The sequence below is a fragment of the Macrobrachium rosenbergii genome, chromosome 46 (assembly GCF_040412425.1).
Source record: "Macrobrachium rosenbergii isolate ZJJX-2024 chromosome 46, ASM4041242v1, whole genome shotgun sequence".
In the NCBI taxonomy this organism is placed as follows: domain Eukaryota; kingdom Metazoa; phylum Arthropoda; class Malacostraca; order Decapoda; family Palaemonidae; genus Macrobrachium; species Macrobrachium rosenbergii.
In genome coordinates, this window is record NC_089786.1 from 11399240 (window position 1) to 11426407 (window position 27168).

Below are 27168 nucleotides of genomic sequence, written 5' to 3' on the forward strand. Positions count from 1 at the left end.
GTTAGCAAATTTTACATACAGTATTTATGGCAGTTTCATACCTTGCACAGAATCCTTTTTAAACTGTTTCACGGCAATTATAACCTCTTAACAAGATTTTTTTTTGTTTCATTTGTTTGTTTGCATGTCTGTTAGGTGGATTACACAAAAAGCTATGTCTGGATTTTTACAAAGATTTTATCGGAAGTTGGTCATTATGACAGGCAATTAGACTTTGAGAGAGATAGGAATATAACTTTTGGAGAGAGGATACCTTCTTGTTGGTGGATGGAGTTGTGGATTGTTCAGCCCTTTTGCAGACGATTCAGGTTTTATAAACCAGTCTTTTGCATCAAGAAAATAAATTATGGTAACCAGACTTGGTAATTTGTGATTAGCAACAGGAGATTGAATTTTGGGAGTAATAAGTATACTGTATAACTTTGCTATAAGGGACATTTTGGAGGGTAGATTGCTCAACCCTGGGAGAAGTTTCGTGATCTCCAAACACTATGTCTTAACATGACATTAAAGTGTCTGGTGTGGCCTCTTGAATATTCAGGAATGTTTTATACACAAAATTATCATCATTTAACAGGAACAATGATTTCACCTAGGACAAACTCAGACATGCATTGAGTTGTTTTTTATATGAATGTTTTTGAAGTGCAGGGCTATTAATATAATTAGGCCTGAATTAGGGTGGAGATGTCAAATTAAAACACTTGTATTTTGTATTTTTATCATATCACTACTATTGATTTTGTTTGTGTTGTGAATATCGGTATTCTAACAAATGAAGCACTACTGTTTAAGGTATCATCTGAAACAATTTGAAACGTTGAGGCCTGCTACAAAATTTCATTCAGCATCCAGGTATGTCATTTGTTTATGGCAACAAGGAGACTTGGGTTTGAGATCAGTGGAGTGCAGTTATTTCAAATTCTTTCACTTAAATACCTGAACCTAATTGCAATCAAAGGAAGCACAGTTTATATAATGGATGTGTAATTTTTTTCATACTGAGACTTTTTATCCCAAAACTAGTAGGCCACCCTATTAAAATGGTCCTGTTCCCACCACCACCTCTATTAAGTGCTAAATACAGTTCCAATATTTTAAAATAATCTCTGTCTACTCTGTAAAACAAAAGTATTACCAAACTCATGCTGAATTAATACTAGATATTATGTAACAATAACAATATATCTGCTAATATTATTTTTCAGATATGAGCTATGACTTTGATTTCCAGCAGAATCGTGTTTTAAAAAAGGAATTGAACATCCTTCCAGGAGACAGCCTGATAATGGAATGTGTTTATGATTCTACTAAAATCAAAACTCCCACTTATGTAAGTTTTGTCCTTCATTTTAATTTCAAGTTTGGTCATCTCTTGACAAAATCTGATGTCAGTGCAGTAAATAAGAAAGTAACTGCTATGTTTCTATTCTTTCAATACATTTACAAGAAAAGTCTTCTAGAGACTTCTGTTGAAAGTCCTCGATACAAAAGAAACCAAAATTAAGATATTAAGTATTAATCAATGATTGGCACTAAAGTTAAGTATACCTTAGTTTTACCAGACCACTGAGCTGATTAACAGCTCTCCTAGGGCTGGCCCGAAGGATTGGACTTATTTTACGTGGCTAAGAACCAATTGGTTACCTAGCAACGGGACCTACAGCTTATTGTGGAATCCGAACCACATTATAGCGAGAAATGAATTTCTATCACCAGAAATAAATTCCTCTAATTCTTCATTAGCCGGCCGGAGACTCGAACTCGGGCCTTGCGAGTGCTAGCCGACAACTCTACCGACTCACCCAATGAGGAACTGCACTGTAAAAGGTTTAAGAGACAATGTACCCACAGCTAAGACACTGAATTCTGATTCTTAAATTGTATGAATATCTTGAGTACAGTTTTTGTAATAGCTGTTCCTGTAGTTAGAAAGTTAACTTTTATTTCTTTGCCAGTGAGATTCTATGTGAAATAATTGTTGATTAATGATAAAACAGGTTTTGACGTAGGAAGAACCTATTTTTGGTAGTCGCTGTTGAGTCCTCAAGGAGGAGTTACCTTCCATGGTCTACTAGAGCTCAGTGGTGACCAAACTAATATCAAAGAATTCTCTTCTAGTTGGTCTTTTTGGCCAGGTATTGCGTCTTAATGATTAACATTATAACACGTGATGGAGTATATAATGGACTCAAAGATAAGAGGGCACTTTCCTTTATCTTCAGCAAAGCTAAACCCAGTTTTTTCAACGTCAAAAGAACCTGCAAGAAAGAGAAGTGGCTATTGCTCATGCGCATCCGCTCTCTTGTTTACAACCGGGCCATCAGTACCCAAATACTTAGCCAGAGTACTCACTTGAAAATTTAGCCTCTCAAACCATTTAATTTAATGAACATCTGATCTAGTTCTGAAAGGATAAGAATTCTCATCATTGATATAAAGAACAGATGGGCAAGTAGCCTAGCCTAATTTACTTAAATTTGTTTTTAATGATTTGAGATCATAAAAAAATAGTTTGTTTCCCCTTCATTTTTATTTGAATCATTGTTTAAGAAAATGCACCACAGGGGTATACTTGAAGTGTGCTTGTGTAATGGACGGTAGGCAGTAATTCCCAAGTTTTGTTGGAGCATACCTTCACCTACAGTGTTACTCTTGACCTTTCATTTGTCCATTTTGTTTGGTCACTGTGTTCCTGGGTGTTCAAATTCTTATACAGTAACTTCAGTTTTTTTTTCTTATTATGAACAAATCCTTCATGTTAGTCTTATGGGTAGCATAATAATAATACACAATTAAATTTATTTTTTTGAAAGAGAGGATTGTATGTATTTTATATTTGCAGGGTGGGTTTTCAACAGAAGAAGAAATGTGTCTAGCTTTCCTGGCATTTTATCCACGAATTGAGTTTGCCATGTGTGGATCACAGCTTCCCATTAAAAGCATCTATGAAAGTGTTGGTTTTGAAGAAATCTACAGTTGGGATGACATGAAGTAAGTATATAATTTTTCAATTTGTAAAAGTATAGGCTGATTTCTTTAGCTTTTAGTTCATTAGCTATGCAGTTTTTCAGCAGCAGCAGAGTACCTCATACCATTCTTATTCATTAAGCATATTGGTAATTATGCCTTAAAAGTTAGGAGTTCTATACTGTACAGGTTTGTGATCTACAGTATTATCAGTAATTCTAAAAGCCAAAAATTTTTGTGGAGGGAGGTATTATTTGCAAATGTCAAACAGTACAGGTATATTTTAAATAATGATGATTTTAAGAAAATTTGCTTTGCTTACTGTATCCAACTGCAGTATATTTCATGGATTACCATCACATTATTGTGTTACATAGTATAAATCATGCAATCATGTGCCATTTGCTTTTGGTAATGTTTACATCTGCAAAATCTCAGCTGAATGAGTACTACAGTAAACCCCCTGTATTTGCGTTCTCATGATTCGCGGACTCATGTATTTGCGGATTTCTTTGTGGAACATATCTACCCATTATTCGCTGAAAATTCGCCCAGTCACGGTATTTTCCACTGAGAAATATTCACTCATTACTGTATTTTCATATAATTTTCATGACTAAATGCACTTTTTGTGATAAAACTATTAAAATACTCGGGTATAAGCATTTTTAGAGGGTTTTTCATGTGTTTAAACTATCAAAATAGACAGTTCTAAGTGTTGGAGGGGTTTTAAGTATTTGTGGATTTTAGCTATTCGCGGGGGGGTTGCATTACGCATCCCCTGTGAATATGGGGGATTTACTCTACTGACATCCTCATTACCATTAGTTGGTAGATAAAACATTACTCAGTGACATCCTCATTGCTATTAGTTGCTAGATGAAACATCATTCAGAGAGACACTTTTCTTGTAAATTAACACACATTGTGTTTAAAAAATGCAAATTATTTTATTTATAAATGCAATAAATTTTAAAAGAAGTCAAGGTGTAATTCTGCTAGTTTCGGACATCACTTTTGTCTAACCAGAATATTTGGCAGCCTGCACATTATTCGTTTTATTCAGTCCCAGCTATAACCTGCAGCCTTAGTCAAGTGGTATTCTTCTTTACGACTACCTTCTCCATTGCATAAAGGATGAATAAGAATGTATTTAATTTTTACATATGGAAGGTACATTGAGAATTCACAAGTTTTTACAGGTTAATAACTTTACTGCAATTCTCAACAAGAATGCTATAGTTACAGTAAATGACATCGGCAATCGGCTGTTTCTCGATTTGGTTGTTTTATTTCAATTGCTATTGTTTATAGCAGTGTATTGTATGAAATACTAAGTGGTTGTTGTTCATAAGAAATAGTAATGAATTATTAGAGCCACAAGTTTGGTAATATTGATTGACTAAACCTATTACTTAGTCAGTTAGTCAACTTGGATGTCATACGTATGCATTACTAATCGAATCTATCGAAAGTGAGACAGGCATAGGAAGCTAGCCTACAATAATCTACCAAAATGAAACTTGCACACTGACAGTAGCCTAGTGTAATCTACTGGAAAAGCAGCTGGCATGATAGCCAATATACAGTACAGTATATATAATGAAATCAAGTTTTGGCGACAAAATTTTGAGAGTTGTATACATAAGGTCAGATGATATGCGAGTATATAGGTTAATTAATGATATTTTGATGCTGTATATTTTAGAGCTTTACAAATGTTTTTGCTGAAAATAAAATGTGTAAGTGTATATATGAACTAAGATTCAGTCCTGAAATAATCTGAAAACCAAAACACAACTGGCCCCAGATAAAGGGTACAGGTTCACAATCTCAGATAAGGAATTGTGAACATGTATCCATTTTGGAAACTGATAGGGGAAATGGTGCAATTGAAAATTTTACACAATTGTATTTCCTTCCCTTTAAAACCTGTTGAATTCCAAATGTAAACTGAATTAGTTTATAGCCCATGTACTTAAGAATAGAAATATACCCTTTTTAATGTTGTAATTTAAATATTGCTAAGTTTAAAGTGATTCAAACTTGAGCTTGTGACAAATTAATCAAATATCTTATTTAAACCTCCCAAAAGATGTTGCTTAGGTACATAAGCACATTACTCTAATGCTTATTTACTGGTACTTGAGCATAAGATTGATTGATTTATGAAATTCAGGTTGTCAAGGCAAGCACTGGGGCTCTTTCAGCCATTCAGCTTTTTTAAGTATGTCAGAGATAGCATTTCATTGTTCTATCCACCAAGATTCCCAATTGTAGAGCTTTCAGAATTTTTTAGTCATGAAATATAAAGATAACACATTCTCCAGCACTAGTTGTCACTCCTTGGATTATGTGTAAGATACTGTACATGTCTTTACATATGTATTGTTTATCACAGAATTATGCATGTACCCTTAAACATGTGAGACAAAGGATCCAGATCTTTATCTGGCTAAGATTTTCAGCAATATCCTCTAATGAAACATACCACTTTTCTTTACTAAATGATTTGAGTTTTCACAACAGAATTGTCTGTAATGTGGTCAGCATTTTAGAGTATTAAAAACATACCACCACAAAATTTTTAATTTTCAGTGACAAAAGTGCTTTAGAAGCCCTCCAAAGTTTTTCTAAAAGTATCTTTGTTCAACAAATAGTTTTCAATAAACAATTTATATGAAGCTCTCAAGTGTTGAAATGCAGTATGTTGTATCCAAGCATGTGTAAGTAGTAAAGAAAATGGAAGATTCAGAGAGCAGCCACAGCAAAACTGACTAGATTGAATATACCTTTAATTATCCCTGTCAGTGACATTTTACTATCGCTAAAACCCATCATACAGTACATGTTAGGTAAAGGCTAGACATTTGGGAATAATGAATGTGACAATAATAAATTAGAGCAGAATAACCAACAGTTAGCATTATGGTGTTATTCATTCCAAAGCGCATACCATTTTTAAGTAAGACTGTCCTGTTTTGAGTTGCTCCTACTCATTTGATCCATGGGCATTAAATTTTGATGTATATCCCATTTGTCGTCAGATGCAGAGAATGCTGGAATTACTGTAAATCCTTAAAAAATATTGTTAGAATCTGCAGCATTTTCAGTGTATCCAGTCATATTAAATTGTTTTGATGTGGTTAAAATACTTAATTATAACTATTTAGCAGTTGCAGTATATTAAAATTAAAATCTAACATACATTAAAAACTAACCCTTCGTATCAGCTCTGTAAAAGTTAGGAATGTGAACTCAATGATCTTGTTAAATTTTTTATTAGTAACATTCATACTGTACATAATTACAATTGCCTTGTATTTTTAAGCCTAAAACAAGACTTTCATGAGCTAAGGCAGTTTGTTGAACTTGAAGGAATACTTTGCTAACAAATACAGTATTTAGAATCTTGATCAGTGTTATGAATGAATATTTTAGCTTGTGAACTCCAGTATTATTTCTTGCTTATTACCATGCCAATATGGAAGTCTTAGGTCAACAATGAAGGTGTTCTTTTTTTGCAACAATGTAGCTTTAATTTGACAATAACATCTGTCTTGGTGTGTCTGCCTATAATAGCCTTTTAAGCAGTATCCATTTTCTTATCATTTGTTAAAAACTCCTGGGAGGGTAATTTAAGATCCCTTCTACATCTGTGCTGTAAAGCTCCTCAGTCATGATTTTTTAATTGCCCTGCTGTTTCCTTTGAGGTTAGAATAACATTTTCTTTGTATCTCCCTTATCTTCTCTTATTTGAAAACTAGATATGTCCATGGTAAGTGCTCTATATAAGAGAGCCCTTTGAACCTTCATCTTTTGTGAAACCATAAAATTTTCCATTCACCGTATTGATTTGTGCTAGTTCATACTAAGAGGGATTCAGGCACTTTAACCCCTTCAGGACTATGTTGTTTTTAAAATGTCCTAAAGGTACGTATTGGTAAGCTATCCAGTGATGTTTCATAAACATTGTTCAATGCAAACATCTCAGAGTAAGATGAAAGTCAGGTTATGCTCATAGAGAGTGTTGAGACATCTGGAATATCCCTTACTTATATTCAGTTCCTCCCAGCTAATTGGCAACTTCAGAGGAATGGAGTTCATTGTACCACAATTCTTTTTGGAGCACACCTCTGTTTTATTATTTTTATATGTTCTTAATTTTTCATGTGTTTTTTCTTACACTTTCCATAATGAGTGATATGAGCATTCAGGTGATGATTATTTGTCTAGTTTAGATATGAGTAGTCTATTAAAACACCCAAATCACAGGTGTTTGGAGAGTTTCAGACAAAAACTAAGAAATTCTTTTAATATGTATTTTGTAATATAATTGATGGTGAAAAATAGTGGCTAAAAGCTGCAGGAGGACAAGACATTGAAGAAATAAATAAATAAACACTGATAACTGCACATGAAGAGAGGGGACCTGGAGAGTTGGAAGATTTTTGTCACATTAAAAAATACGGGATGGACTTTGATGCAAATATTATAAACAGTATGTTTAATTAGATATGCTATGAAATATTGGAGAAGGTGCTGGAGAGGCCCCCCACCAAAAAAAAATGTTAAAATTGACTGTTGTCAGTATGACTTTATGCCAGAAAAAAAAAAAAAATGATCATGTTTAAGGATATGTAGATCTTGAGTTCCTTGTTGGACGAATAGTTCTCGGCTTTGATTCGAGCCTCCGGCCGAAAAAATTAGAGATTTCTGAGAGCTAATGTGGTTTCGGAAAAGCTGTAGGTCCCGTTGCTAGGTAACCAATATGATCAAAATAAAATCCTTCAGGCCAGCCCTATGTTAATCAGCTCAGTGGCCTGGTTAAACTATTTGTTGAGATCTTGAGAAGGCATTTTAATGAGTATCAAGACAAACAATTAGACTATGCAATGTAAAGGTAGTGGATACTAAAGAGACTTGTGCTATAAACACCATATCTATAGTAAAGAAGTGTCAGGTGCATCAGAAGAATTTGGGGTAAATGTTTGTTTCCATCAAGAATAAGCATAAGTCTTTTAATCCTTTAATATACTAATGGAGGAAACTACAGATGATTGCAAAAAGGAAGGCTCTTGAGAGCTGCTTTATGCAGAAGACCAGTATTAACAGTCAGAAGAATGGGTCAAAGAACTGTTAAAAAGATGGAAGAGTGAAATGGAGAAGAGGGAATGAAAGTAAATACAGTATCAGTAAAACAGAAGCATAAGATAACTGGAAATACAGATAGGAAATGAGCAATGTGGATGTTGCAGGAGAGGTTTTGGAGTAAGCTCAATACCATTTATGAAATGTAATGGATGCTACTACAAAAAAGCACAGGATTGCAAAATATGTATGGAGTAAGAGATATTCAATGCATGAAATGCATAAAAGAAACCTGGGAAAAGGGGCACCTCATGTGTGTGAATAGATAGGCCATAGAAGAAGTAGAATACATTTACAATTTTGGGCAGTTACTGAGAAAATGGAGATTTGTAGAGGTTTAACTACAAAATGCTGAGATACATGGCTAGAGTGCAGTGCAAAGGTCATATTACAAGTAAGGAAGTTGCAGAAAGATGTATGTAGAGGTGGGAAAAGCTCAAAGACAGATGTGCTGAGAAGGGGAAAGGAGTAGATTATCCAATAAGCATATAAATATGGGAGTTGCATGACAAGACCACTGGGAGGTCCCAGAAAATCATGAAAGACTTTTGTCAAATTACTGTATATTATGATAAAGGTGATTATAAGTGATATATTATTATAATTGTTATTTTTAGTTTAACCAGACTGCCAAATAAAATTTCTAACTCTCATAGATTAGCCCAAAGGTCTCCTTGTTAAACTGTACATAAATTAAAAGAAAATTTCTAACTACCAGGTGACTGAGAGAAATAAAATGGATATAAACTAATAGATGTGGTTGGAAAAATAAAGTCATGCTGTTAAACTGATACAAAAATTAGGTGTAATTGGTAGACTGTAGTTTTAAAAGTATGATTCTCAACAAGGTGGAAAAAGGGAATGGATAAAAAGTAATGCTGTTAGCAGTGTATTTTCTAAATGAAGTCGCCTATTCAGGTTCAGATCCCCACTGGCATGATCTTAGGTATGACCAGTTTTAAAAATTTGATTCTCATGAATTTAGAAACCTTACTAAAAAGTTCCAGGTAAATATGCAGTTTTCAATGTGTTGTTTTAAGTCTGGATTAGCATAAGAATGAGCATTTCTCAAAGATTATCATCAGGAATCTATCGACAAAAGGTGACAAAGATAATTCTATTTCTGGGGAGGGTTATCATGCACAATACATGTTTTCATTCTCTCCCAGTGATAAACTGATTGAACATTAAATGCTGTTTGCCAACAATCTACTGTTACTGATGCCAGAGTGACCTCTCTCGTAATTTTAGGGCAGGGTCCCGTGAAGGTAAAAATCAATTGCACTCTGGTTTAAATCTCTTGAGAGTCTGTGGAACATTTAACTCAATGGTATCCTCTTAGTCTATTTTTTGCTGATGTTTTTTCATGGTGCTTTATTAAAATAGATTTTTCCTTTGTCAAAATGTGGTTTATGACAATTTTTTTTAGTTTGATAAAAGCCATCAAGACTCCAGTAGTCTGATTCTTATATTTATAATACTCATAAACCAACCCATATAGTAGACATGCACATCACAATTTATCCAGATGTTTTAGCAAATACAATGTAGGTAATACATCTAATTTCAGACCTCCCAAAAAAACAAAAGGGAAAGAGCAGAAAACTTTAAGCTTCCCAACAATACCTCCAAATACGAAGTTTTAAAGATATGGCACGGCTTTAAAATGGTAAAAGCAAAGTCGCCCAAAAGTAAGTCCTTGAAAACATGAATGTATCCATAGTTTGTGATAAATAGTAGTAAGTACTGAAAATTTACAGAGTACAGCAGTGTATGTCTGCATTGAAATTAAATAAATGGGTGCTGTTATATTCTTTTTCATTTTACAGAATATGAAGGAATAACCCTATATGATGTATTTAACAATGCATCATTGTGGCTCGACTCTGAATGGGTAAGCCAGTTGCAGGAAATGGCAGTTTACGGTAAACATGAGGTGCTCTGTGCAAGAGGCTTAAAGAATTTTGTGAAGGTATGTATAAAAAGTAAAGTGCAATTTAATGCTTCTTTAAGATTTTTGTTACAGTTTGTTGAAACATTACAAAAAGCCATAGACTGAAGGAGAACTTTTATTACTTTTATTTTCAGCATCACAACCATACACCATCCATGACTGAGTACCCAGACTTCATTCCTTTAGAAGAGGATAATACAATGTGCAGTTCTCAGTGATAAGTCAGGTAATCAATAGATTCTTAAAATTAAGTTGTCAAAAGTTAATGGACAGTATATACTATTCATAACTGAAGGCTTAAAAGACAATGGTAATCAGTTTCAAGTGTATTGGTACTGTCTTAATAGCTTGCAAGTTAAAAAACATACTGTATTCCCCTTTATAGTGCAATGTTACATTCTGGGCACAAGACAGTTAAGGCTATTGAATTTTTTAGGCTAAGGATATCCTTTTTACTTTTCATGCTTGCTTTCTTCCATAAGCTATGTTAATGGTAGTGTGAAAGAGAATAAAGAAATAATTTTGTTTTTAACATTTTGACAAGCTATTGATTTATGATAATTCTGCAGAGATTAGAATTGGGACTAAAAAAAGCGTCTGAACTTACCAAACATGAAATGTGTATAAGTATCATTCAAAACCTTTCAACACAAATTACAAACCCTGTATTTTGTAAAGAAAAAAAGTTTACAAGAATAAAATGTGCACACTATACATTTAAATGACTCTTGAATAATCCTTCTGAGTGTAAATCTACGTGGAGAAGAATAGATTTATTTTTAGTTTGGGCTGTTATTTGTCATTGACAGCCTGTCTCATACCACAAGAAACAGACAGATATTTTCAACACATGGCTGTTGACCTTCATTTACCTCTGTTATTGAATTTGCTTAGAAAGTTTGAAATACTTAGTTCTGGTTACTTTCACAAGTACAGTGAACTGTACAGTCTTTGGCTTTCTTAGTTGAATTTTTGTGGAAATTAAATAAAATTCATAAGTAAAGGTTTCTTTATGGGTAGTCAAACATTACAGAACATAACATTGTATTCCAGAGTAATGTTTGATACCAATGTCTGACTTCATTTTCCTGTCAGTTGGATCTGTTCAGAGAGAAACCTTTGCACATGGCTTATAAAGGTAGAAAAAGTAGCAAAAACAAATGGTGTGACATCAAGAAAGGTAAATAGCAGAAAAATGCAGTGTGGAATCAAGATTTACAAAGGACAATTGAAGAGAAGAAGAGAGTGTTCAATCTATAGGACAGGATTAAACAGGGAAGTGGACAGGGATGTATACAGGTAGAAGAGACAGAGTACCCAAAGGCAGCAGGCAAGGGCAAAGGTTAAGAGGTGAAAAGATTGGAATCAGAATCTAAATGCAGTAGAGTAAAAAAGGAGAGAATATTCATAGTAGAAAAATGGCTAAGGAAACATGGAAAAGATGCAAAATGGGCAAACTTTATAAATGGTTAAAATGGACAAATTAAGAGATAATTGAATAATTGTGGTACATGTACTGTATTTTAAACATCTGGATGAATAAATGAATAAAAACAGGAGGATATTGGTATGATAGAGAGATCAAATGAGAATATGAAATATGAAAAGGTTACGGAAGCCCTTGGAAAGATGGAATGTGGAGAAACGACTAAAAGTAGCTGGAGAGCTTGTCATCAGTGAACTGAATACTGAAAACCTGACAATGAAAAGGACTAAACAAGAAGAGTAGGAAGAGTATAAATAGTAGTATAGTAACGTACAAAGGAAACTGGTATTCTTTATTACATGGAAATTATGGTGGAATAAGATTGGTTGAATCTGATATGAAAATACTACATAGGGTGCATGATGAAAGTTGAGAAAAATCAAAGATAATTGTCATTTTGGCTCCATACCAAAGGTCAGCAAGAGAAGTAGCTTTCATAATGAAGCAACTTCAGAAATATAATTCAGAGGAAAACATCTTATCATATACTGTGTTAACAGACCCTGAGAAGGCATTTGACAGTACTGAGAAATGATTATATACAGTACTATATTGTCATTATTAAAGCAGAGGGTACCAGGAAGACTCATCAAGCAAGTGTTGCTCCTGAACAATTATGCTACCTGAAATGAAGATGGTGGTAGATGTATATCCAGATGATTAAAGGTAAAATATTAGTTTCCATTAAAGATAAGCCCTGAACACTTTGCTCTTCATCATAATTGAGTTTATCACAATTGAGGGGGCTACAAAGGAGTGCAGAAAGGGAAGGCCCTTGGAGCTGCTATATGCAGCCAAATTGGAGGCTTAAAGATGTTCTCAAAAATTTCAGTTTAAAAGAGTTGAATGTAGATGAGAGGGTTGAAAATTAAGCAAAACAAAGCTTATGGTGACTGGAAAGAAGCAAATAAAAAAGTAAATCAGGAAAGTTATCATGCAGATGCTGAGGGAAAGGTTTGGGGATGAACTCTTAACAGAATATTGAATGTAACATGTAGTGCCACAACTTTGAAGAGGTAGACTGTTACTGGTGGGAACACAAGAATGAAGCAAGTACTGAGAGGGCTGCAATATTGCAACAGCCTTGATGAATTGGAGAGAGATAATTGAATAACAGGTAAATGTGAGTACCCCATTTGTAAACAGCAAAGCCTGTGATGTATGCATAAGGCTTATAATATTCTATGCAGCTGAAGCATGGTCATTTGACAAGAAAAATTGAGATTTTGAAAAAGGAGTGTTGTAAGGATAGTAAGATTTATGACCAGCGTTCTGATCGTTTTACAAATGACTATGTTGTCGAGTGATGTGCCCAACAGTAGAAAATGGCTTGGACTTTGGATGAAAAATAACTAATCAGGAAAAGTACAGTATATTTGGAATCAGCATAAAGATGACCTTAAAGATTGCTTGGATAATCGTGGGAAAGTGCTGTGAGAACTACCTTATGGTCCTCAATTCTGTGGCAGCCACATCATCTGAGGCATGTCAATCCTGGGAGCCACTTAATCTTAAAGGCCGGAGAAAGAGGGCTTTTCTAGTAGGGCTGTGCAGATGTCAGGTACTGTTAAGAGATCCACAGCAGTTGGAGCTCTTTTCAATTTCCGTGGTAAAGGGCTACTGCTCAGCCTTTCCTTGGTCTTCCAGCTTAAGATCTTGGACCTCTTTGCCTTGGTTGAGGTTTCCATGACCTTGGTTGAGGCTTTTGCAAACTAAGCACCTGAGTGAGTCTTCATACAGGGACATCACACACAAAGACTTCTTGCAAGCTTTGCAAATTGTAAAGAGAGTTGTGAGCTACACAGTCTCTGTTACTTGTGCAGCACTTGGAGGGATGGGGATTCTCTCATCCATTTCAGAGTTGTAGTGAAGACTCAGAATCTATCAGTACCTGACAAGAGATTACTGAGACATCATAGGTGATCATCATTAGATTCTGTTACATCTAGTGGGAGTTTTGGTATACTGTCTGCACACGACTTGTCATCTTGAGCCTGAAAGTTAACTATATCTTAGTATTGGCAAGAATGGAATGGAATAGAATATAAAATTTAGGCCAAAGACCAAATGCTGGGACCTATGAGGCCATTCAGCTCTGAAAGGGAAAATGAGAGTAAAAAGGTTTTAAAGGTGTAACAAGGAAAACCTCGCAGTTGCACTATGAAACAATTGTTAGGAGAGGGTAGACAAAAAGATAGAAAGAAAATATGAACAGAGGTACACTTAAAGGTTTGAAAGGGGATGCAGCTAGGGGCCGAAGGGATGCTGTAAAGAAGCTTAAGTAAAGCCTATAGTCCATGTGAAGTGCACTGACAACACTACCCCCTATGGTGTAGTACTGGTACGCACAAGAAGGAAATATCCAAGATCACTGCCTCGTTCTACCTTGGGAGTTTATCAGATGGGCATACATGTTTGGTGGGAGTGATGGCTCTTTACCATGGGTGGAGACTTTTGAAGTCTGAGGCATTGCTCTGCCTCTATTCATGAGGAACTTCTTGGTATCACAAGTACTGAGAACAGATGTTTGGTGGTACCAAAACACTTTACCTTTCAGTCTGAGGTACAGTGCCCATAAGCCCTTGAATATTTTATCCTTAGGATTTGTGGTGGCTGTTCAACAGGTTGTGCAACTGCCTGAGCTCTGGTAGGACAAAACAGCATCTTGCTTAAGGTTTGTTAGTGAAAGGTTTGATGAAAAACAAAAATGACTGGTATTATTCTTTCTCTGTTATTCTGCCCAGCAGCCAACGACCATATTCTGCCTGGTTGGGTTAGATGCAGGCGTGTTCCATTGCTTCCAGGCTCTGGCTTATATGTAGTCTGTAGACAAAACTCCCTCCCAATCCCTCATTGAACAAGAGGTGTTTGGGTGAAGGAGCATATTTATCTGGGATTAGCAGTAATATTCTACCTTCTGAGCTGACCTTGCTCCTCAAATGGGAAACCAAAAGCCCCCTCCTACTTTTTTATAGTAAGGTTTTAAACAAGTCATACTCTGGTATATGATCCTTTCATCTGTGGCATTGCATATGCCAAACTGTTCAAGTGCTTACAGGAGTCATCCTTTTGCTCACACACATGACAAGGAAGCTGACTCTGCTGGGTTGATGATCAACAAGTCATGATCTTTGGTCAATACCATACTGGCACATCACTCTCTTCTTGCTAGTGCTTGCATTGGTAGTTGTGAGCTACACATTCTGTTATTTAGTGCAGCACTTGGTGGGGCGGGGATTCCCTTGTCCATCCTCGAGTTTGTAGTAAGACTCAGAACCCATCAGTCCCTGACATGAGATTGTCGTAAGATGCTGTTGCATCTAGTGAGTTTTGCTCCTCTGGGCTCCAGAAGTGTAAGACCCAGATATATCTGCCAGAATAAAAACTGTAGAGACAGGAGGCTAGAGCTGAGTGGAGATTTGTTGAAGTGAAAGCACCCGTCCTGAGAGAATGAATTTTACTGAAGCCTTTGTTTGTTGCATGGAGTTGGAGATAATAATGAAGCTGTATGCTAATGTACAGAAATTGCTAGCATTTGCTTCATGCTGCTCATACCTAGTAAAGTTAAAGCAAGGTCTTTAGCTTTTGTTTGTTTAGAGCTTTTCAGGCTTATATCCTTTGGAAATGAAAGGAAAATTTGCTTTGCCTTTGCCAGAAATGAGCAAAGGAGTTGAAGTATGTACAATCATCTCTTGATCCCTCATAAGCTGGTTCTCTAGATAAAATGAAAAGGATAATAGGACCACCCTGGCTGGTTCAGCTTCCAGCAACAGGGTAGTGATGGTGATAACATGCACTCACCTAAGTGCCCTTGAGACTGTCTAGGGCTCTCTTTGGACATTATTCATGAGCCTTGAGCAGGTGCAGAGTCGGCTACCTTGGCCCCCCCCCTCTATGTAGGTAGAGGATCCCTGAGTCAGTTTTGGATGCTGCTATACCTGAGGATCCTTTGCCCTCTAGAACCAATACAGGCAAAGTTGGAGAGGCATGTTTGCAATTTCATAGCTCAGTCATAAACATAATGGCTTTGTTATAGTGCGTGTTGTGCATTCAGCTCCTTGAAAGCTTCTAAAGTAAGTCAACAGTTGGTTACATTTACCATTTACTTTGTCTCTATCTGGAAAATGTCCTTTGTTTCTGTCTGGGAAAGAAAAACATTTACTTTTACTGATATATTTGTAATGTTCTATTAATACTCTTACATTTTCAACCTACATGTAATTAACATTTATTAAAATAAATGTGTTACTGCTAGGAATTAAGCATTAAACTTATTGTTTTTGTTTTATTCCACTTTTAATCTTTAGAAATCTGAAAAATCAACAGGTTTTTTCTGGCTTAGAATATAAACTGCAATAATTACCAATCCACACCTACTTTGAGTCCTCCTATATATAACTATGTTGCTTTGTGGTTTTCCAAAGAGAACAGTGTCAATACAGTATCACCAAATTTTAATAAAGATACAGATCATTTAGTGTTTTAAAAATGTTTCAGAACACGGGCCCTTCTGGCTCGTGAAGGTCTTCTCTTCACTTCTTGTTCTGGTTCTTCTTCCTCAACAGTTTCCACAGTTGCTACAGTTTCCTCCTCTTTAGGTACTTCTGATGAGACCAGTTCTTCTACTGCCTCACTTTCTTCCTCAGGGGCCCTGAAAAAATAACTTCCACATTACATATAAGCCAAGCATATCAAACATGAATCTAATAAGTTTAAAGTTTACACGCTACATATTATTTGAAGAATATAAGTAGAAAATAGTGTTTACAAAAAAATGTAGCACCAAACATGCACCCAGTATTTTTTTAAGGCAACCTCAAATTTTTAGATCTGAAACTACACAATACCAATTCTTTCGTAGGACCCCAGCCTCCCCAAAAGATTTCTATTAAAGAATGAGTTGAATCTCATGATAGTATTTTATTGTCCAGTGAAGGGATAGTGAGGAAATTTGGTAAGACAACCACTGTAAAAGATTTTTCTGTATAAATCATCTATTACTACACTGATTAATCTAGCATCTTTTATTATAATAGTGCTGTTGGCTGTCACATTCATAGGTACACAGCATTTTGTAAGTAAGTTTGCTCTAACTTGAGAAGGTTCAGGTTCAGACTCCTTGGTTCAAGAAGCTACTTCACAATGTTAAATAAAGGATTCTGCAACAAAACCAAAGAAGGTTCAGGTTTAGTCTCTTTGGCTAAAGAAACCTCCTTTACAATGTTAATGGATTCTGCAACAAAACCACCACTACCAGCCAATATACCTAAATGGTTTCTGCAACACCACCACCACCACTGCCAGCCAATATACCTAAGTTTATTCTTTAAGCCTACCATTCATACCATGTTTGGTGGAAGTCAACAGTACTAACAAAATGACTGGTTAGAACATGAAACTTTTAACCCTTCTAAACAGAAGTATTGCTACATTATTGATAAGACATGATGAAGGGATGAGGTACAACTGGAAAAGCAGTAAATATGGAAATAGCAGGGCAAAGACCTGAAAGAATAAATAAATCTTGAAATTAAGGATATAACACCAAGCATTGGGACACTTTCAGCCATCAAGTGCCCAAGACAGAGTAAAGAGGGAGTTCAACTGGTTATACATGAATATAAAAATACCCAGAAAATGAACGAGAAGTAGTACAATGGATCTGAAAGTGAAACCGAGAGAAAACCCCCCACACTTGCCTCCTTTTGGAAGAAAGGAAGAACAAATGGAGGTAAAATGAAAGGTTATTTTTAGTGGGTGTAGCCTGGGGCTAAATAGATGCTGTAAACACCCTTTCATGCATTCAATGGACCAAGTGAAGTGCACTGACAACATTATCCCCTCCATGGGGAAGACCTGTAAGAAGGCCCTGGAAATTTAGGAAGGGGTAATCACATTTGAAGATCTACACCTGATGCAAGTTGAACCAGAAAGGCCAAAGTAAACTGTTCATGTTGATGACAACTGGATTGCCATTCAGAAGTGCAATAAAATTAAAATATGACTGAGGAAATTATAGGTTGTACTTGCAAAGGCTAAACAAGAACAATATATGTTGTATGAAAACAAAAACTATGTACTAGCAGAAACCTGGTGAAACAAGTTTGCTATGTTTGACAACTTTACACTTAAGGAGTAATTATGAAACATGATACCCCTAGCATCTAATTCAGTTTCAGACTGATTTTAGGCACTTCTTTGTTCCCTGTTACCTTTGCTGTAACTTTATCCCCATGCCAACATGACATGCTAAAATGAACATTTTCAATTAGGTAACTGGAAACCTGTTGTTGCTGGATGTTTTCTGTAAGGGAGCTCTTCAGAGTTAACTCTCATATTGAAAGCAAAGAAGCACAAACAACTGCATCTGGTTCTCCCTGGCTTGGCTTTGTTGATTGCTTTATGCTCTTCAGCCAAATGTCTAGCAAACAAACAACTGACAGGAAAAGAGGGAAACCTGAAAAACACGCAGCTCATTCTTTTAATATGGAATCCAGTTTGTGTTTTCCGTAGAAGTTAAATTAAACTATAACTGCATTGCACACATCTTTTCATTCTTAGTTCTGCATACTTTAGTACTACTACATTGGTAAACATACTCCCCCCCGCCTCTCCAACTGAGGTTCAGGCAGAGGACAGAAAATATACAGTTTACCAGTACTGTACTTGTTCATTGGATCAAGGCAAGTCCAAAAAGGAAAGGATCCACTTGATGATGACCTGTATCACCTTTTCCAACTTCTGTAGTTTGACCTGAACAATTGATGAAAGCTTGAAAATTTATTTTTGTGGTAACCACTGCAGTCCCTTCCTTACTTGTGCTAGTTCTTCACTTTGGTGCAATATTTTCTAAACAGTCATAGACTTCTAGTGGTCTTTCCTCTGGACTAGGAAGTCCACAATCCTCCAAGCCTTCTGCTGTTATGTGCTTTGCTGACCTGCAATATGTCTTCTGATTAAGAAGACTGGGCATTCTGCAAGTATTGCTTAAAAAGCAAAACATGTTCAATACTGGGCCCAACCAACTCCTCTCTAAAACATTCTGAATGAAATGTTGATGATACCATTACAGTCTTTGCAAAGTAGATAACTTACAATCTTCTGACCAGATGTGTTTATGAAACATGAAGGGCCCCAGTGACAGCATTATTTAGTAAGGTCAAAGTCAGAAAGCTACCAGCCTTTGTATCATCTGAGAGAACTTCATTAGTAAAGTTTTCAGGTCAAATATGAAATCTATTTCTTACAGATTAATATTAATGGTTAGAGTTAATTACAGTACATATGGAATTGAGAACCATATTTCACTTTTTAAACAGGTTCTTACATAACAGTGTGACATATACTGATGAACACATAACTGCCAATCTTCCCTCATACATATCTACTTAACAATCTACTCTCTCTAACTTTGTGGGAGTTGTAATTACATAATTGTGACAAGACAGACCAACAATCTCCCTTCATGCAAACCATTACACGATTGTCTACCTTAATCCTTTCAACTGTGAAAGAGTTGCAACACCAAGGTGGGAGACAGACACAACAACTGTTGGACAAACAGGTTATCCCTCTCCGTGCACATCTATGAATAATAGTCTACCTTTGTAGACTATTATCCATAGATGACACAAAGGCTGGTAGCTGTCTGACTTTGACCTTACAAAATAATGATGTCATTGAGGCCTTTCATGTTTCATAAGGTTTGACTGAATTCTTTTCAATTGTGTGGGAGCTGCAAGGACAAGGCATGTGTTACAGATGTTACAAAAAGACAAGCCCTCTGCCTTCTTGCCCATCTATACATAATGGTCAACAAATTTGACTGAAATCCCTTTAAATGACAGGAGGGGTTGCATTAACAAAATATACTGCTGCAGTAAATTTAAGGTTGTAAGAGTATCTTACAACTACAAACAAACAATTACTTACATTCACATCCATGTACAGCAGTGGTATACCTTTGTACCAAGTTTGACTGAAATCCCTTCAACCATGCAGAAGTGTAACCAACACAATGAAAGCTGATAGACAAATGGAAAATCTCATTTCATACAGATTTATGCATGATCATCTATCCTTGTGCCAAGCTTTCAATCACAGAAATCCATTCATCCACATAGGAGTTGCAATGATAAGTATAACACACTGACAACCTCTCTTCATGCACATCTTATTCACTGCAATCTACCTGTACCACATTTAACTGAAATCCTTCAACTGTTCATCAGTTGCTTGAACAAGGTAAGCGTGACAAACATTCTGACAGACAGATGAACAAATGGAAAAAAAAATATCCCTTAACTCCTTCAGTAAGAGAATAGAATGTTACATGAAGAAAGCAATTGATAAATATATGATGAGCCTAATGAAAAATTTATTCAGGTGCAGACAATGGTGGTCCTACAAACTTGGAGCTCCCTTCTGTTATCACATGACTTTCACCTCAGTGTAATAGGTTCTAATGAAAGGAAACTTGACTTGCATGAAAATCAGGCAAAACACCTATAAAAACTATGTATACAGTATTTCCCTTTAACATTGGATAAATTATAATGAACTATAATAATTCGGCACAGTTACCAAGGTCAATTATTGCCCATAATGAAAGTGTAGAAATGGAGAGCAGTCTATTAATTCAATCAATATGACTTGTTTGTTATTAACTAATACCACTGAAATTTCATTTTAAAATGTCAATAAAAAAAAACTAATACAAAATTTTCTTACCCTATTATGAACAATTTGAATTACCTAACAGTCTAAAATGGAATGCACTGCTTCTTCATTTACCCTATCAAGTGGTGATGAAGTGTGCCTGCTAATATAAATATATTTCTACCAATATATCACCAATTGGTAAAATGCAGATCCTCTGGCAACTGCACTCTAAAACAAGGTAAATCCCAATTTAAAGTTGTCAATTTCACAAAAACTTTCTCTTCAATACTAAACACTGCATTGGAAAAGTTAGAGTGCATCCATAAAATCAATTGCACATTTTTTTTCTTTTAACTCTTGCTATGAAATCCATTTCTCTTCAGAATCTACTACAACCACCAGTCTTACCCATCATCAACAGGCTCCTCATTTTCTTGCCCATCATTAGACGCTACATCATCTTTGGCATCTTCCTCAGGAAACTCATTATCAGGTTCCAATGCTGCTTCTTCATCATCGACAGCTTTCTCTTCTAAATCAATGGCTCCTTCATCTAGTGGGGGCATATTTTCTCCCTGTAGCAATATAAAAATGAGAGAGTGGTCATGTGGATGCAACAGAAGTATGGAGGTGGACTTGGTACATTATTTATTTAAAATGTAACATATGATATAAGAGATGAATAGGAATGCAAAATACAGTATACAGTAAACCCCCAGTATTTGTGTTCTAACGATTCGCGGACTCAATGATTCGTGGATTTCTCTATGAACATATATACACATTACTTGCAGAAAATTCGCCCTGTTGCAGTATTTTTCACTGAGAAATATTCACTAATTACTGTATTTTCATATTTTCATGATTAAATGCACTTTTTGTGATAAAACTATGAAAATACTCAGGTATAAGCATTTTTAGTTTTTTTTTTTACCATCAAAACAGGCATTCTAAGTGCTTTTAGAGGGGATTTTAAGTATTTGCAGATTTTAGCTATTCGTGGGGGGGGGTGTGTGTGGTATGCATCATCCCAAAACACGGGGTTTTACTGTATTACTAATTGTTTGGAAAAATCAATATATATGAAATAACAGATAAACAAACAAATCATAGTGAGTCTCATGCGAGTCTACTTAACAGAAGACCCAGTTTGAACTTATCAAATTGTCAGATTGCTGGATAAATTGAGATTAACATCAGTCCATTACTTGGTCACAGCTGGAACAAAATTTGACAGAAAATTGTTTGGTATGAAACATCAAAAAAGAAAATGTAAGGGCATCACCATCCACCTTCCAATACTAGAAAGGCAGTTAATTGTATAGCCTAAGATGATCTGCATTCAGAGGATCATAATTATCAAAATTCGTAAAAAGCATGACAATGGGTTAACTGAGTGAAAATGACAGATTAATACCAAGATCTAGAAAAATAAATATAATAGAACGTCAAGTTTTTGCCAAACAATTTAGGATGAGTCAACCTTGTGAAATTGAAGAGGAGATAACAGTTTCTCATGAGTGAGTTTGTAATCAAGAATGAAACCTATAGTTCGACAAGTTACATGTAGTTATGCATTACCATTGAACAGTATGGTTCAGGTTTATTACATCTCCCATTTCCCCCAAGCACTAATTTTTTTAAATACTTGGATCAAGCTACCACGTGTAAAATAGGGAGATAATGTTGACGCAAATAGAGTAGCATTATCTGCATAGCAACTTTGTTTTCTATGTTAAACCTATCATGCCTATACAAGGTAATGGACCAAGAACACTATCCTAAGGACCACCAGAGATTGCACAGTACTCCTGTAGTCAATACAGTGCAGTAAAACAACATATTGCAATCTACTGGTTAAAAATTGGCTGTACGAGATGCATCCCCAAAACTCCAAAATGTTCATTTTTGAAACCAAAGGCTTCATGACCAGTAGGGTAAAAAACAGCATTAAAGCTTAGGTCAATCATAAAAGAATCTACAGATTTCTGTACGATACAAGAAACTGAAAGAAGTGCATCACATGCACTCAAACCCCTGTGAAATTGGTCAACAGTAATCAGCAAGACAGGTGAAATTGGTCAACAGTAATCAGCAAGACAGGAACTATCATTTTCACATTTAGCTAATGGGGTAAAATTACTCAACATGTGCGAACGAACCCCTGTTGCTGACACAAAAGCAACCTTCACAAAAACCATAGAGAATTACCATTTGGGTGTACTGCAATAAGCATCAAGGTCAGGTAAAAAAAAAATTAATTTCACAAGCTGAAATAGCAAAACTAAACAGCTGAGCTTCAGGAAATCTCGACAAGGCCTCTTCTTTCCCAAAATCTACACTGAACCAGATTGTATTTAATAAGACAGCTCATCATGTTCCTGATTTGCCAATCAATTCTGTTGATGATACTTTCACTTAAAGGGACAGGTTCAAATAGTTAAGATCTACTCTAAGCTAGGAGGGAAGGTGTGAAGATGGGGTTGAAGTTGGATATAAGCGGCTTGGGGGAAATGGAGGGAGGTATCAAGGGTAGCATATGACAAAAGAATGCCAGATAAATTGAAAATAAAGATCTACTGTACCTAATCAGACCAGTAATAATGTGTGGTTCAGAAACATGGGCATTAAGACAAGAGGAGGGACAGAAGCTGGAGTTAACAAATGAAGATGCCAAATTGGACTTTGAGGATCTCATAGCATGAGAGGCTGGTAAATTAATAAATCTGAAGTGCCAGGGTAGTAAAAACTAGCAAAATGATGAGTTGAGACTGAGATGGTATGGGCATGAGTTTAAGGGTGAGTGAGGAAGGCAGCAGCAGGAAGAGGGCTGCAGTGGAACCAGTTGGAGATCGAAGGTTAAGAGGGAGGCAAAGGATTAGATGGTCTGATAAAGTGAAAGAAGATTTGGAGAATGGTTTAGCAGAGGAAGTTGCTTTCAACAGAAATGGTTGGTGAAGATGCATTAAAGCAACCAACACCTTAACTTTGGGATGGTAGTGGGGATGAAGTTCAAATTCTTTATACAATTGTGATCGACCTTGATGGAAAAGACAACTACCTAAGATATTCTATAAACTGTTTTATCCTCCCTTTTGAGTACACCTGGCAAGGAAGTCTGAGTTGGTTTTAAGACCAGGTCTACATTCAGTTCGCTATTTCCTTGATTGCTTTATGTATTTTTTTTCTGTTGTTCCTGATCTAATATTTCCTTGCCATATCCTTGTCTTTCCCAGATGTTTCTACTTTGGGATATTTATCAAATTTACAAGAGTAAGCACATATATGAAGTAAGAAAACTTTGATGCCCAAAAGTATGAGAGAGAGAGAGAGAGAGAGAGAGAGAGAGAGAGAGAGAGAGAGAGAGAGAGAGAGAGAGAGAGAGAGAGAGAATTGAATTATTCGAGTATAAAATTTAGGATAAAGGCCAAGCACTGGGACCTCTGAGGTCATTCGGCGCTGGAACGGAAATTGACAGTAAAAGGTTTGAAAGGTGTAACAGGAGGTAAACCTTGCAGTTGTACTATGAATCAATTGTTAGGAGAGGGTTAAAAGTAAGATGGAAGAAAGAGAATATGAAAGGAGGTACAGTAAAAGGAACAAAAGGGCTTGCAGCTAGGGGGCCCAAGGCATACTGCAAAGAACATGAGTAATGTCTACAGTGCACCGCATGAGGTGCAATGATGGCACTACCACCCTACAGGGGAGAGAGAGGAGAGAGATGGGACCATGCTGTGGTGGAGGGAGTAAAAAACATTATGCATGCTAGGTACCTGTACTACTCTGTGTACCAGAGACTGGCAGTGCAGAGAAAATAGAGGAGGCTTTGAAGAGATTTCTCTAGAATATACTAAGACACATGGCTGGAGTGCAGTAAGGCCACATTTTAAAAAAAGTTGCATAAAGAAAAAAAGAAGCTACATAAAGATGTGTCCAGAGGAGGGAAAATTCAGTAAGATCTACGACTGAAATGGTTTATACATGTGAAAATAAGTGGAAAGGACCAGTTAGTCAAAAGTAGCAGATATGGGTGTAAACCAGGTCAGAATTCAGGAAGTGCAAGGCAGAAGTAAGTGCAAACCAAGAGAAAGTGAACAAAACCCTTTTCATGTCTAACCCTGTTCAGGGGAAATTTGTGCTGACATAAAACCTTAAATTCCCTATTCATAATACCTAAAGAAACCAAATGCTTTGTGATTAAAATATCTTGAAAGAGTTTTCACAAGGGAAATTCATAACTGCTCACTAACCTGGTTTTGAAGCCAGCACCAAAATGCTCAAGAAAATATGATACAGTGCTTACAACCATACACTGCAAGTTTCTTTTCCAATTTATTCCACTTTAAGCAATGACCACTGTATGTGCTATCACTTAATTCATAAATAAATAATTTATGCATTCAAGAGGTAACAGAGGGGCTATTCTAGTTCTATAATAGGCAAAAGCTAACGAACTGAAATATATCTTCTTGAAAGAAGTTGCATCAAACCTTAGAAGTAAAACCCTCTGATAGTGGGAATCCCATCAATTAAAGAAATTTTGACATTTTACTAATGTTAAAATATGTAATTAACTTGGCCACTGAAAAGTTTAATTTTTATCAGAAGCCAAATGTGAGTTTATTTATAATTTTGTTAGTAACTTACCCAATACCGTTACCACCTGTTAAATGAATTGGGACTTGATACCATTACCACCTGTTAAATGAATTGTGCTTCATAACTCGAGCCCAAACTAGTATTTTAAAACAATTATCAAAGTTCTCGTTTTAAGGTGACTTGTGATTATCATGGATTACTTTGTTACATTAATTTCAAAATCAAGGCTACACTTCAACATACAAATATTCCCCAATATGTTGCAACAAACCACAAAAAATGAAAAAATTTTATCAGCGCTTACCATCTCTTCATCTGCCACCATGTCCTCTTCAGCCTCTGCTTGCTCATCTTCCTTGACTTCTTCTTCATTCTCATCTTTCCTTTCTTGGCTTTCTTCTTCCTTCTCATCTGCAGGACCACTGACCTCATTTGTCTCTTCAGTATTTTCCTCCTCATTTTTAATAACAGTTTCTTCATCTTCCTCCTCCTCCTCCTCCTCCTTTTCTTCTGCCTCAGGCATTTCATCATCCTCTACCTCCTAAAAATTCAAGCATTTAAACAATGTTGACTTCCAATATTTGGGGAAAAAACTTTTTAAACATGACTTATAGATGAACATTTCACCAAGGCATAAGGATTCCATATAGTATTTTGTTCTAACCATTAAAATCGTGATAAAAATTATTTATGATAACAAAAACTCGGACATCCCAGGTGTCTAATAATGACAGAATTTTGGTTCCTGATGATTCTTATTAATAATTTAACCAAACTACCGAGTCCAGATACTTAGATCTCGTAGGGATGGCCTAAAGGGTTTGTCTTTAGTGATAACAAAATTTAATTTCTACCTCTGCATACGTAATACCTGGATAAATTGAAAATGATTCTGAAAAAATATTCTCAATTTATTTCCAAAACTTGTTATTCACTGTTGGTTGGGAAACTTGAACATTCATATGAAATATGTATAATGTATCTATTAGCATTGACCTGCATTCAGGGATTCAGTTATTTGACCTATTCATTAAGTGTCCAGGAGTTGTGATTGTGAACAATCTGAAGACAAGATAAAACTACTTACATGTGATATTCTGGTTTGAAGAATGGTGAAATTCAACCAGGGGTCTAAGCTGCTTTCATTTGTCGTTATCAGGCACACTATATCATAATGTATGCCATTTTTTAAACATTAGGGATATTAGGTGTTCAATAATTACTGACTGGGATGGATATGTTTCATCTGGTCATATAAATTGCAGCTTTAGCTGCTTTATCAACATCCTTACTTCCCTTTGTGACATATTTTACGCAGTAAATTAATCTCATACTAATTAATAGAGCATAGACATTCAGCACATATGAGGGATACTGGTAATCAATAAATTGGAATAAGTCTCAGCTGTTTTTAGATTTGAATCCTTTGTCATCAGTCAAAAGGAGAAGGTGAATCTATCAGGACACCGGAAAATGTATTTCAATGATGAGTTAATCCTAACACCCATTCTTAAGAGAAAAACATTGATATACAGACCCCTTCATTACAGGAATACAGTACTCCCATTTCCAATACCACCAACATTGTTATTCCACACCTGCATATTCCATATAAACACACTCATCACTTACCAACTATCCACATTCACCAGGGACCAGAACTGAAGTACCGTCAGTCCAAAACTATGGTTTTGTTGTTTTAATGGTATTTTTATGGGCTTTCAAGCTATATATTTCAACTGCTTAACAACAAAAATGATTCGGAGCATGTTCTCTTACCTTCAATTTTGTTTCAAGATGCTTCATCAGCATCAAGTAATGATTAAATGACCGACAATGAGCAAGGGCCATATTGTTATAGGAAGGGAAGCTCTTATTGCATACAGTGCAGTTGTATCTCCTCTTCTTGTGGACATAACCTAAGCCTGCAAAAAACACATTCGTCTAATTCCCATTTATAAAAAACAATATAGGCAACCACTACACTGTAGTGATTAGCAAAGTCACGCATTACAAATCCACACACTTTTATAACTTGTAGTATCATTAAAATGACATTTTTCAATAAAATGAAAAAAATGACATTTTTTAATAAAATGAAAAAAAAATGACATTTTTTAATAAAATGAAGTTTTATATTTACCCAGTAATTACACTAGCTAGAGTTTCTCTTGTCTCGGCAGCTTAAATTAAAAAATTCGTGGGTTAATGCTTTAGTTTAGTGCAGGTGACTGGTCTCACCCATTAACGAGAGTATCAGGAACTACTCAGAATATACTTGCCATTACGTTTATGCTTTATGTCCATGTGCGGGGAGGAGGGAGGGCTCCGTCCGTAATTACTGGGT

General features: G+C 35.8%; 2 protein-coding genes across 2 annotated transcripts in view; one reads left to right on the top strand and one right to left on the bottom strand.

The window, feature by feature from the left end:
• The window catches only part of LOC136830213 (DBH-like monooxygenase protein 1), a 39755-nt gene extending 18619 nt beyond the window's left edge, over window positions 1-21136 (top strand). Inside the window, exons 12-17 of the mRNA XM_067089510.1 lie at window positions 1209-1333; window positions 2846-2994; window positions 9692-9812; window positions 9951-10093; window positions 10210-10301; window positions 19947-21136. Of these exons, the coding sequence (XP_066945611.1) occupies window positions 1209-1333; window positions 2846-2994; window positions 9692-9767 (350 nt within the window). The 3' untranslated portion in view covers window positions 9768-9812; window positions 9951-10093; window positions 10210-10301; window positions 19947-21136. The remainder of the gene's footprint in view (window positions 1-1208; window positions 1334-2845; window positions 2995-9691; window positions 9813-9950; window positions 10094-10209; window positions 10302-19946) is intronic.
• LOC136830212 (zinc finger protein on ecdysone puffs-like) overlaps window positions 15719-27168 on the bottom strand; it is a 35134-nt gene continuing 23684 nt past the window's right edge. Inside the window, exons 14-17 of the mRNA XM_067089509.1 lie at window positions 26601-26746; window positions 25126-25362; window positions 20631-20797; window positions 15719-16212 (exon numbers count right to left, since the gene is read on the bottom strand). Coding sequence (XP_066945610.1) covers window positions 16044-16212; window positions 20631-20797; window positions 25126-25362; window positions 26601-26746 — 719 coding nt within the window. The 3' untranslated portion in view covers window positions 15719-16043. The remainder of the gene's footprint in view (window positions 16213-20630; window positions 20798-25125; window positions 25363-26600; window positions 26747-27168) is intronic.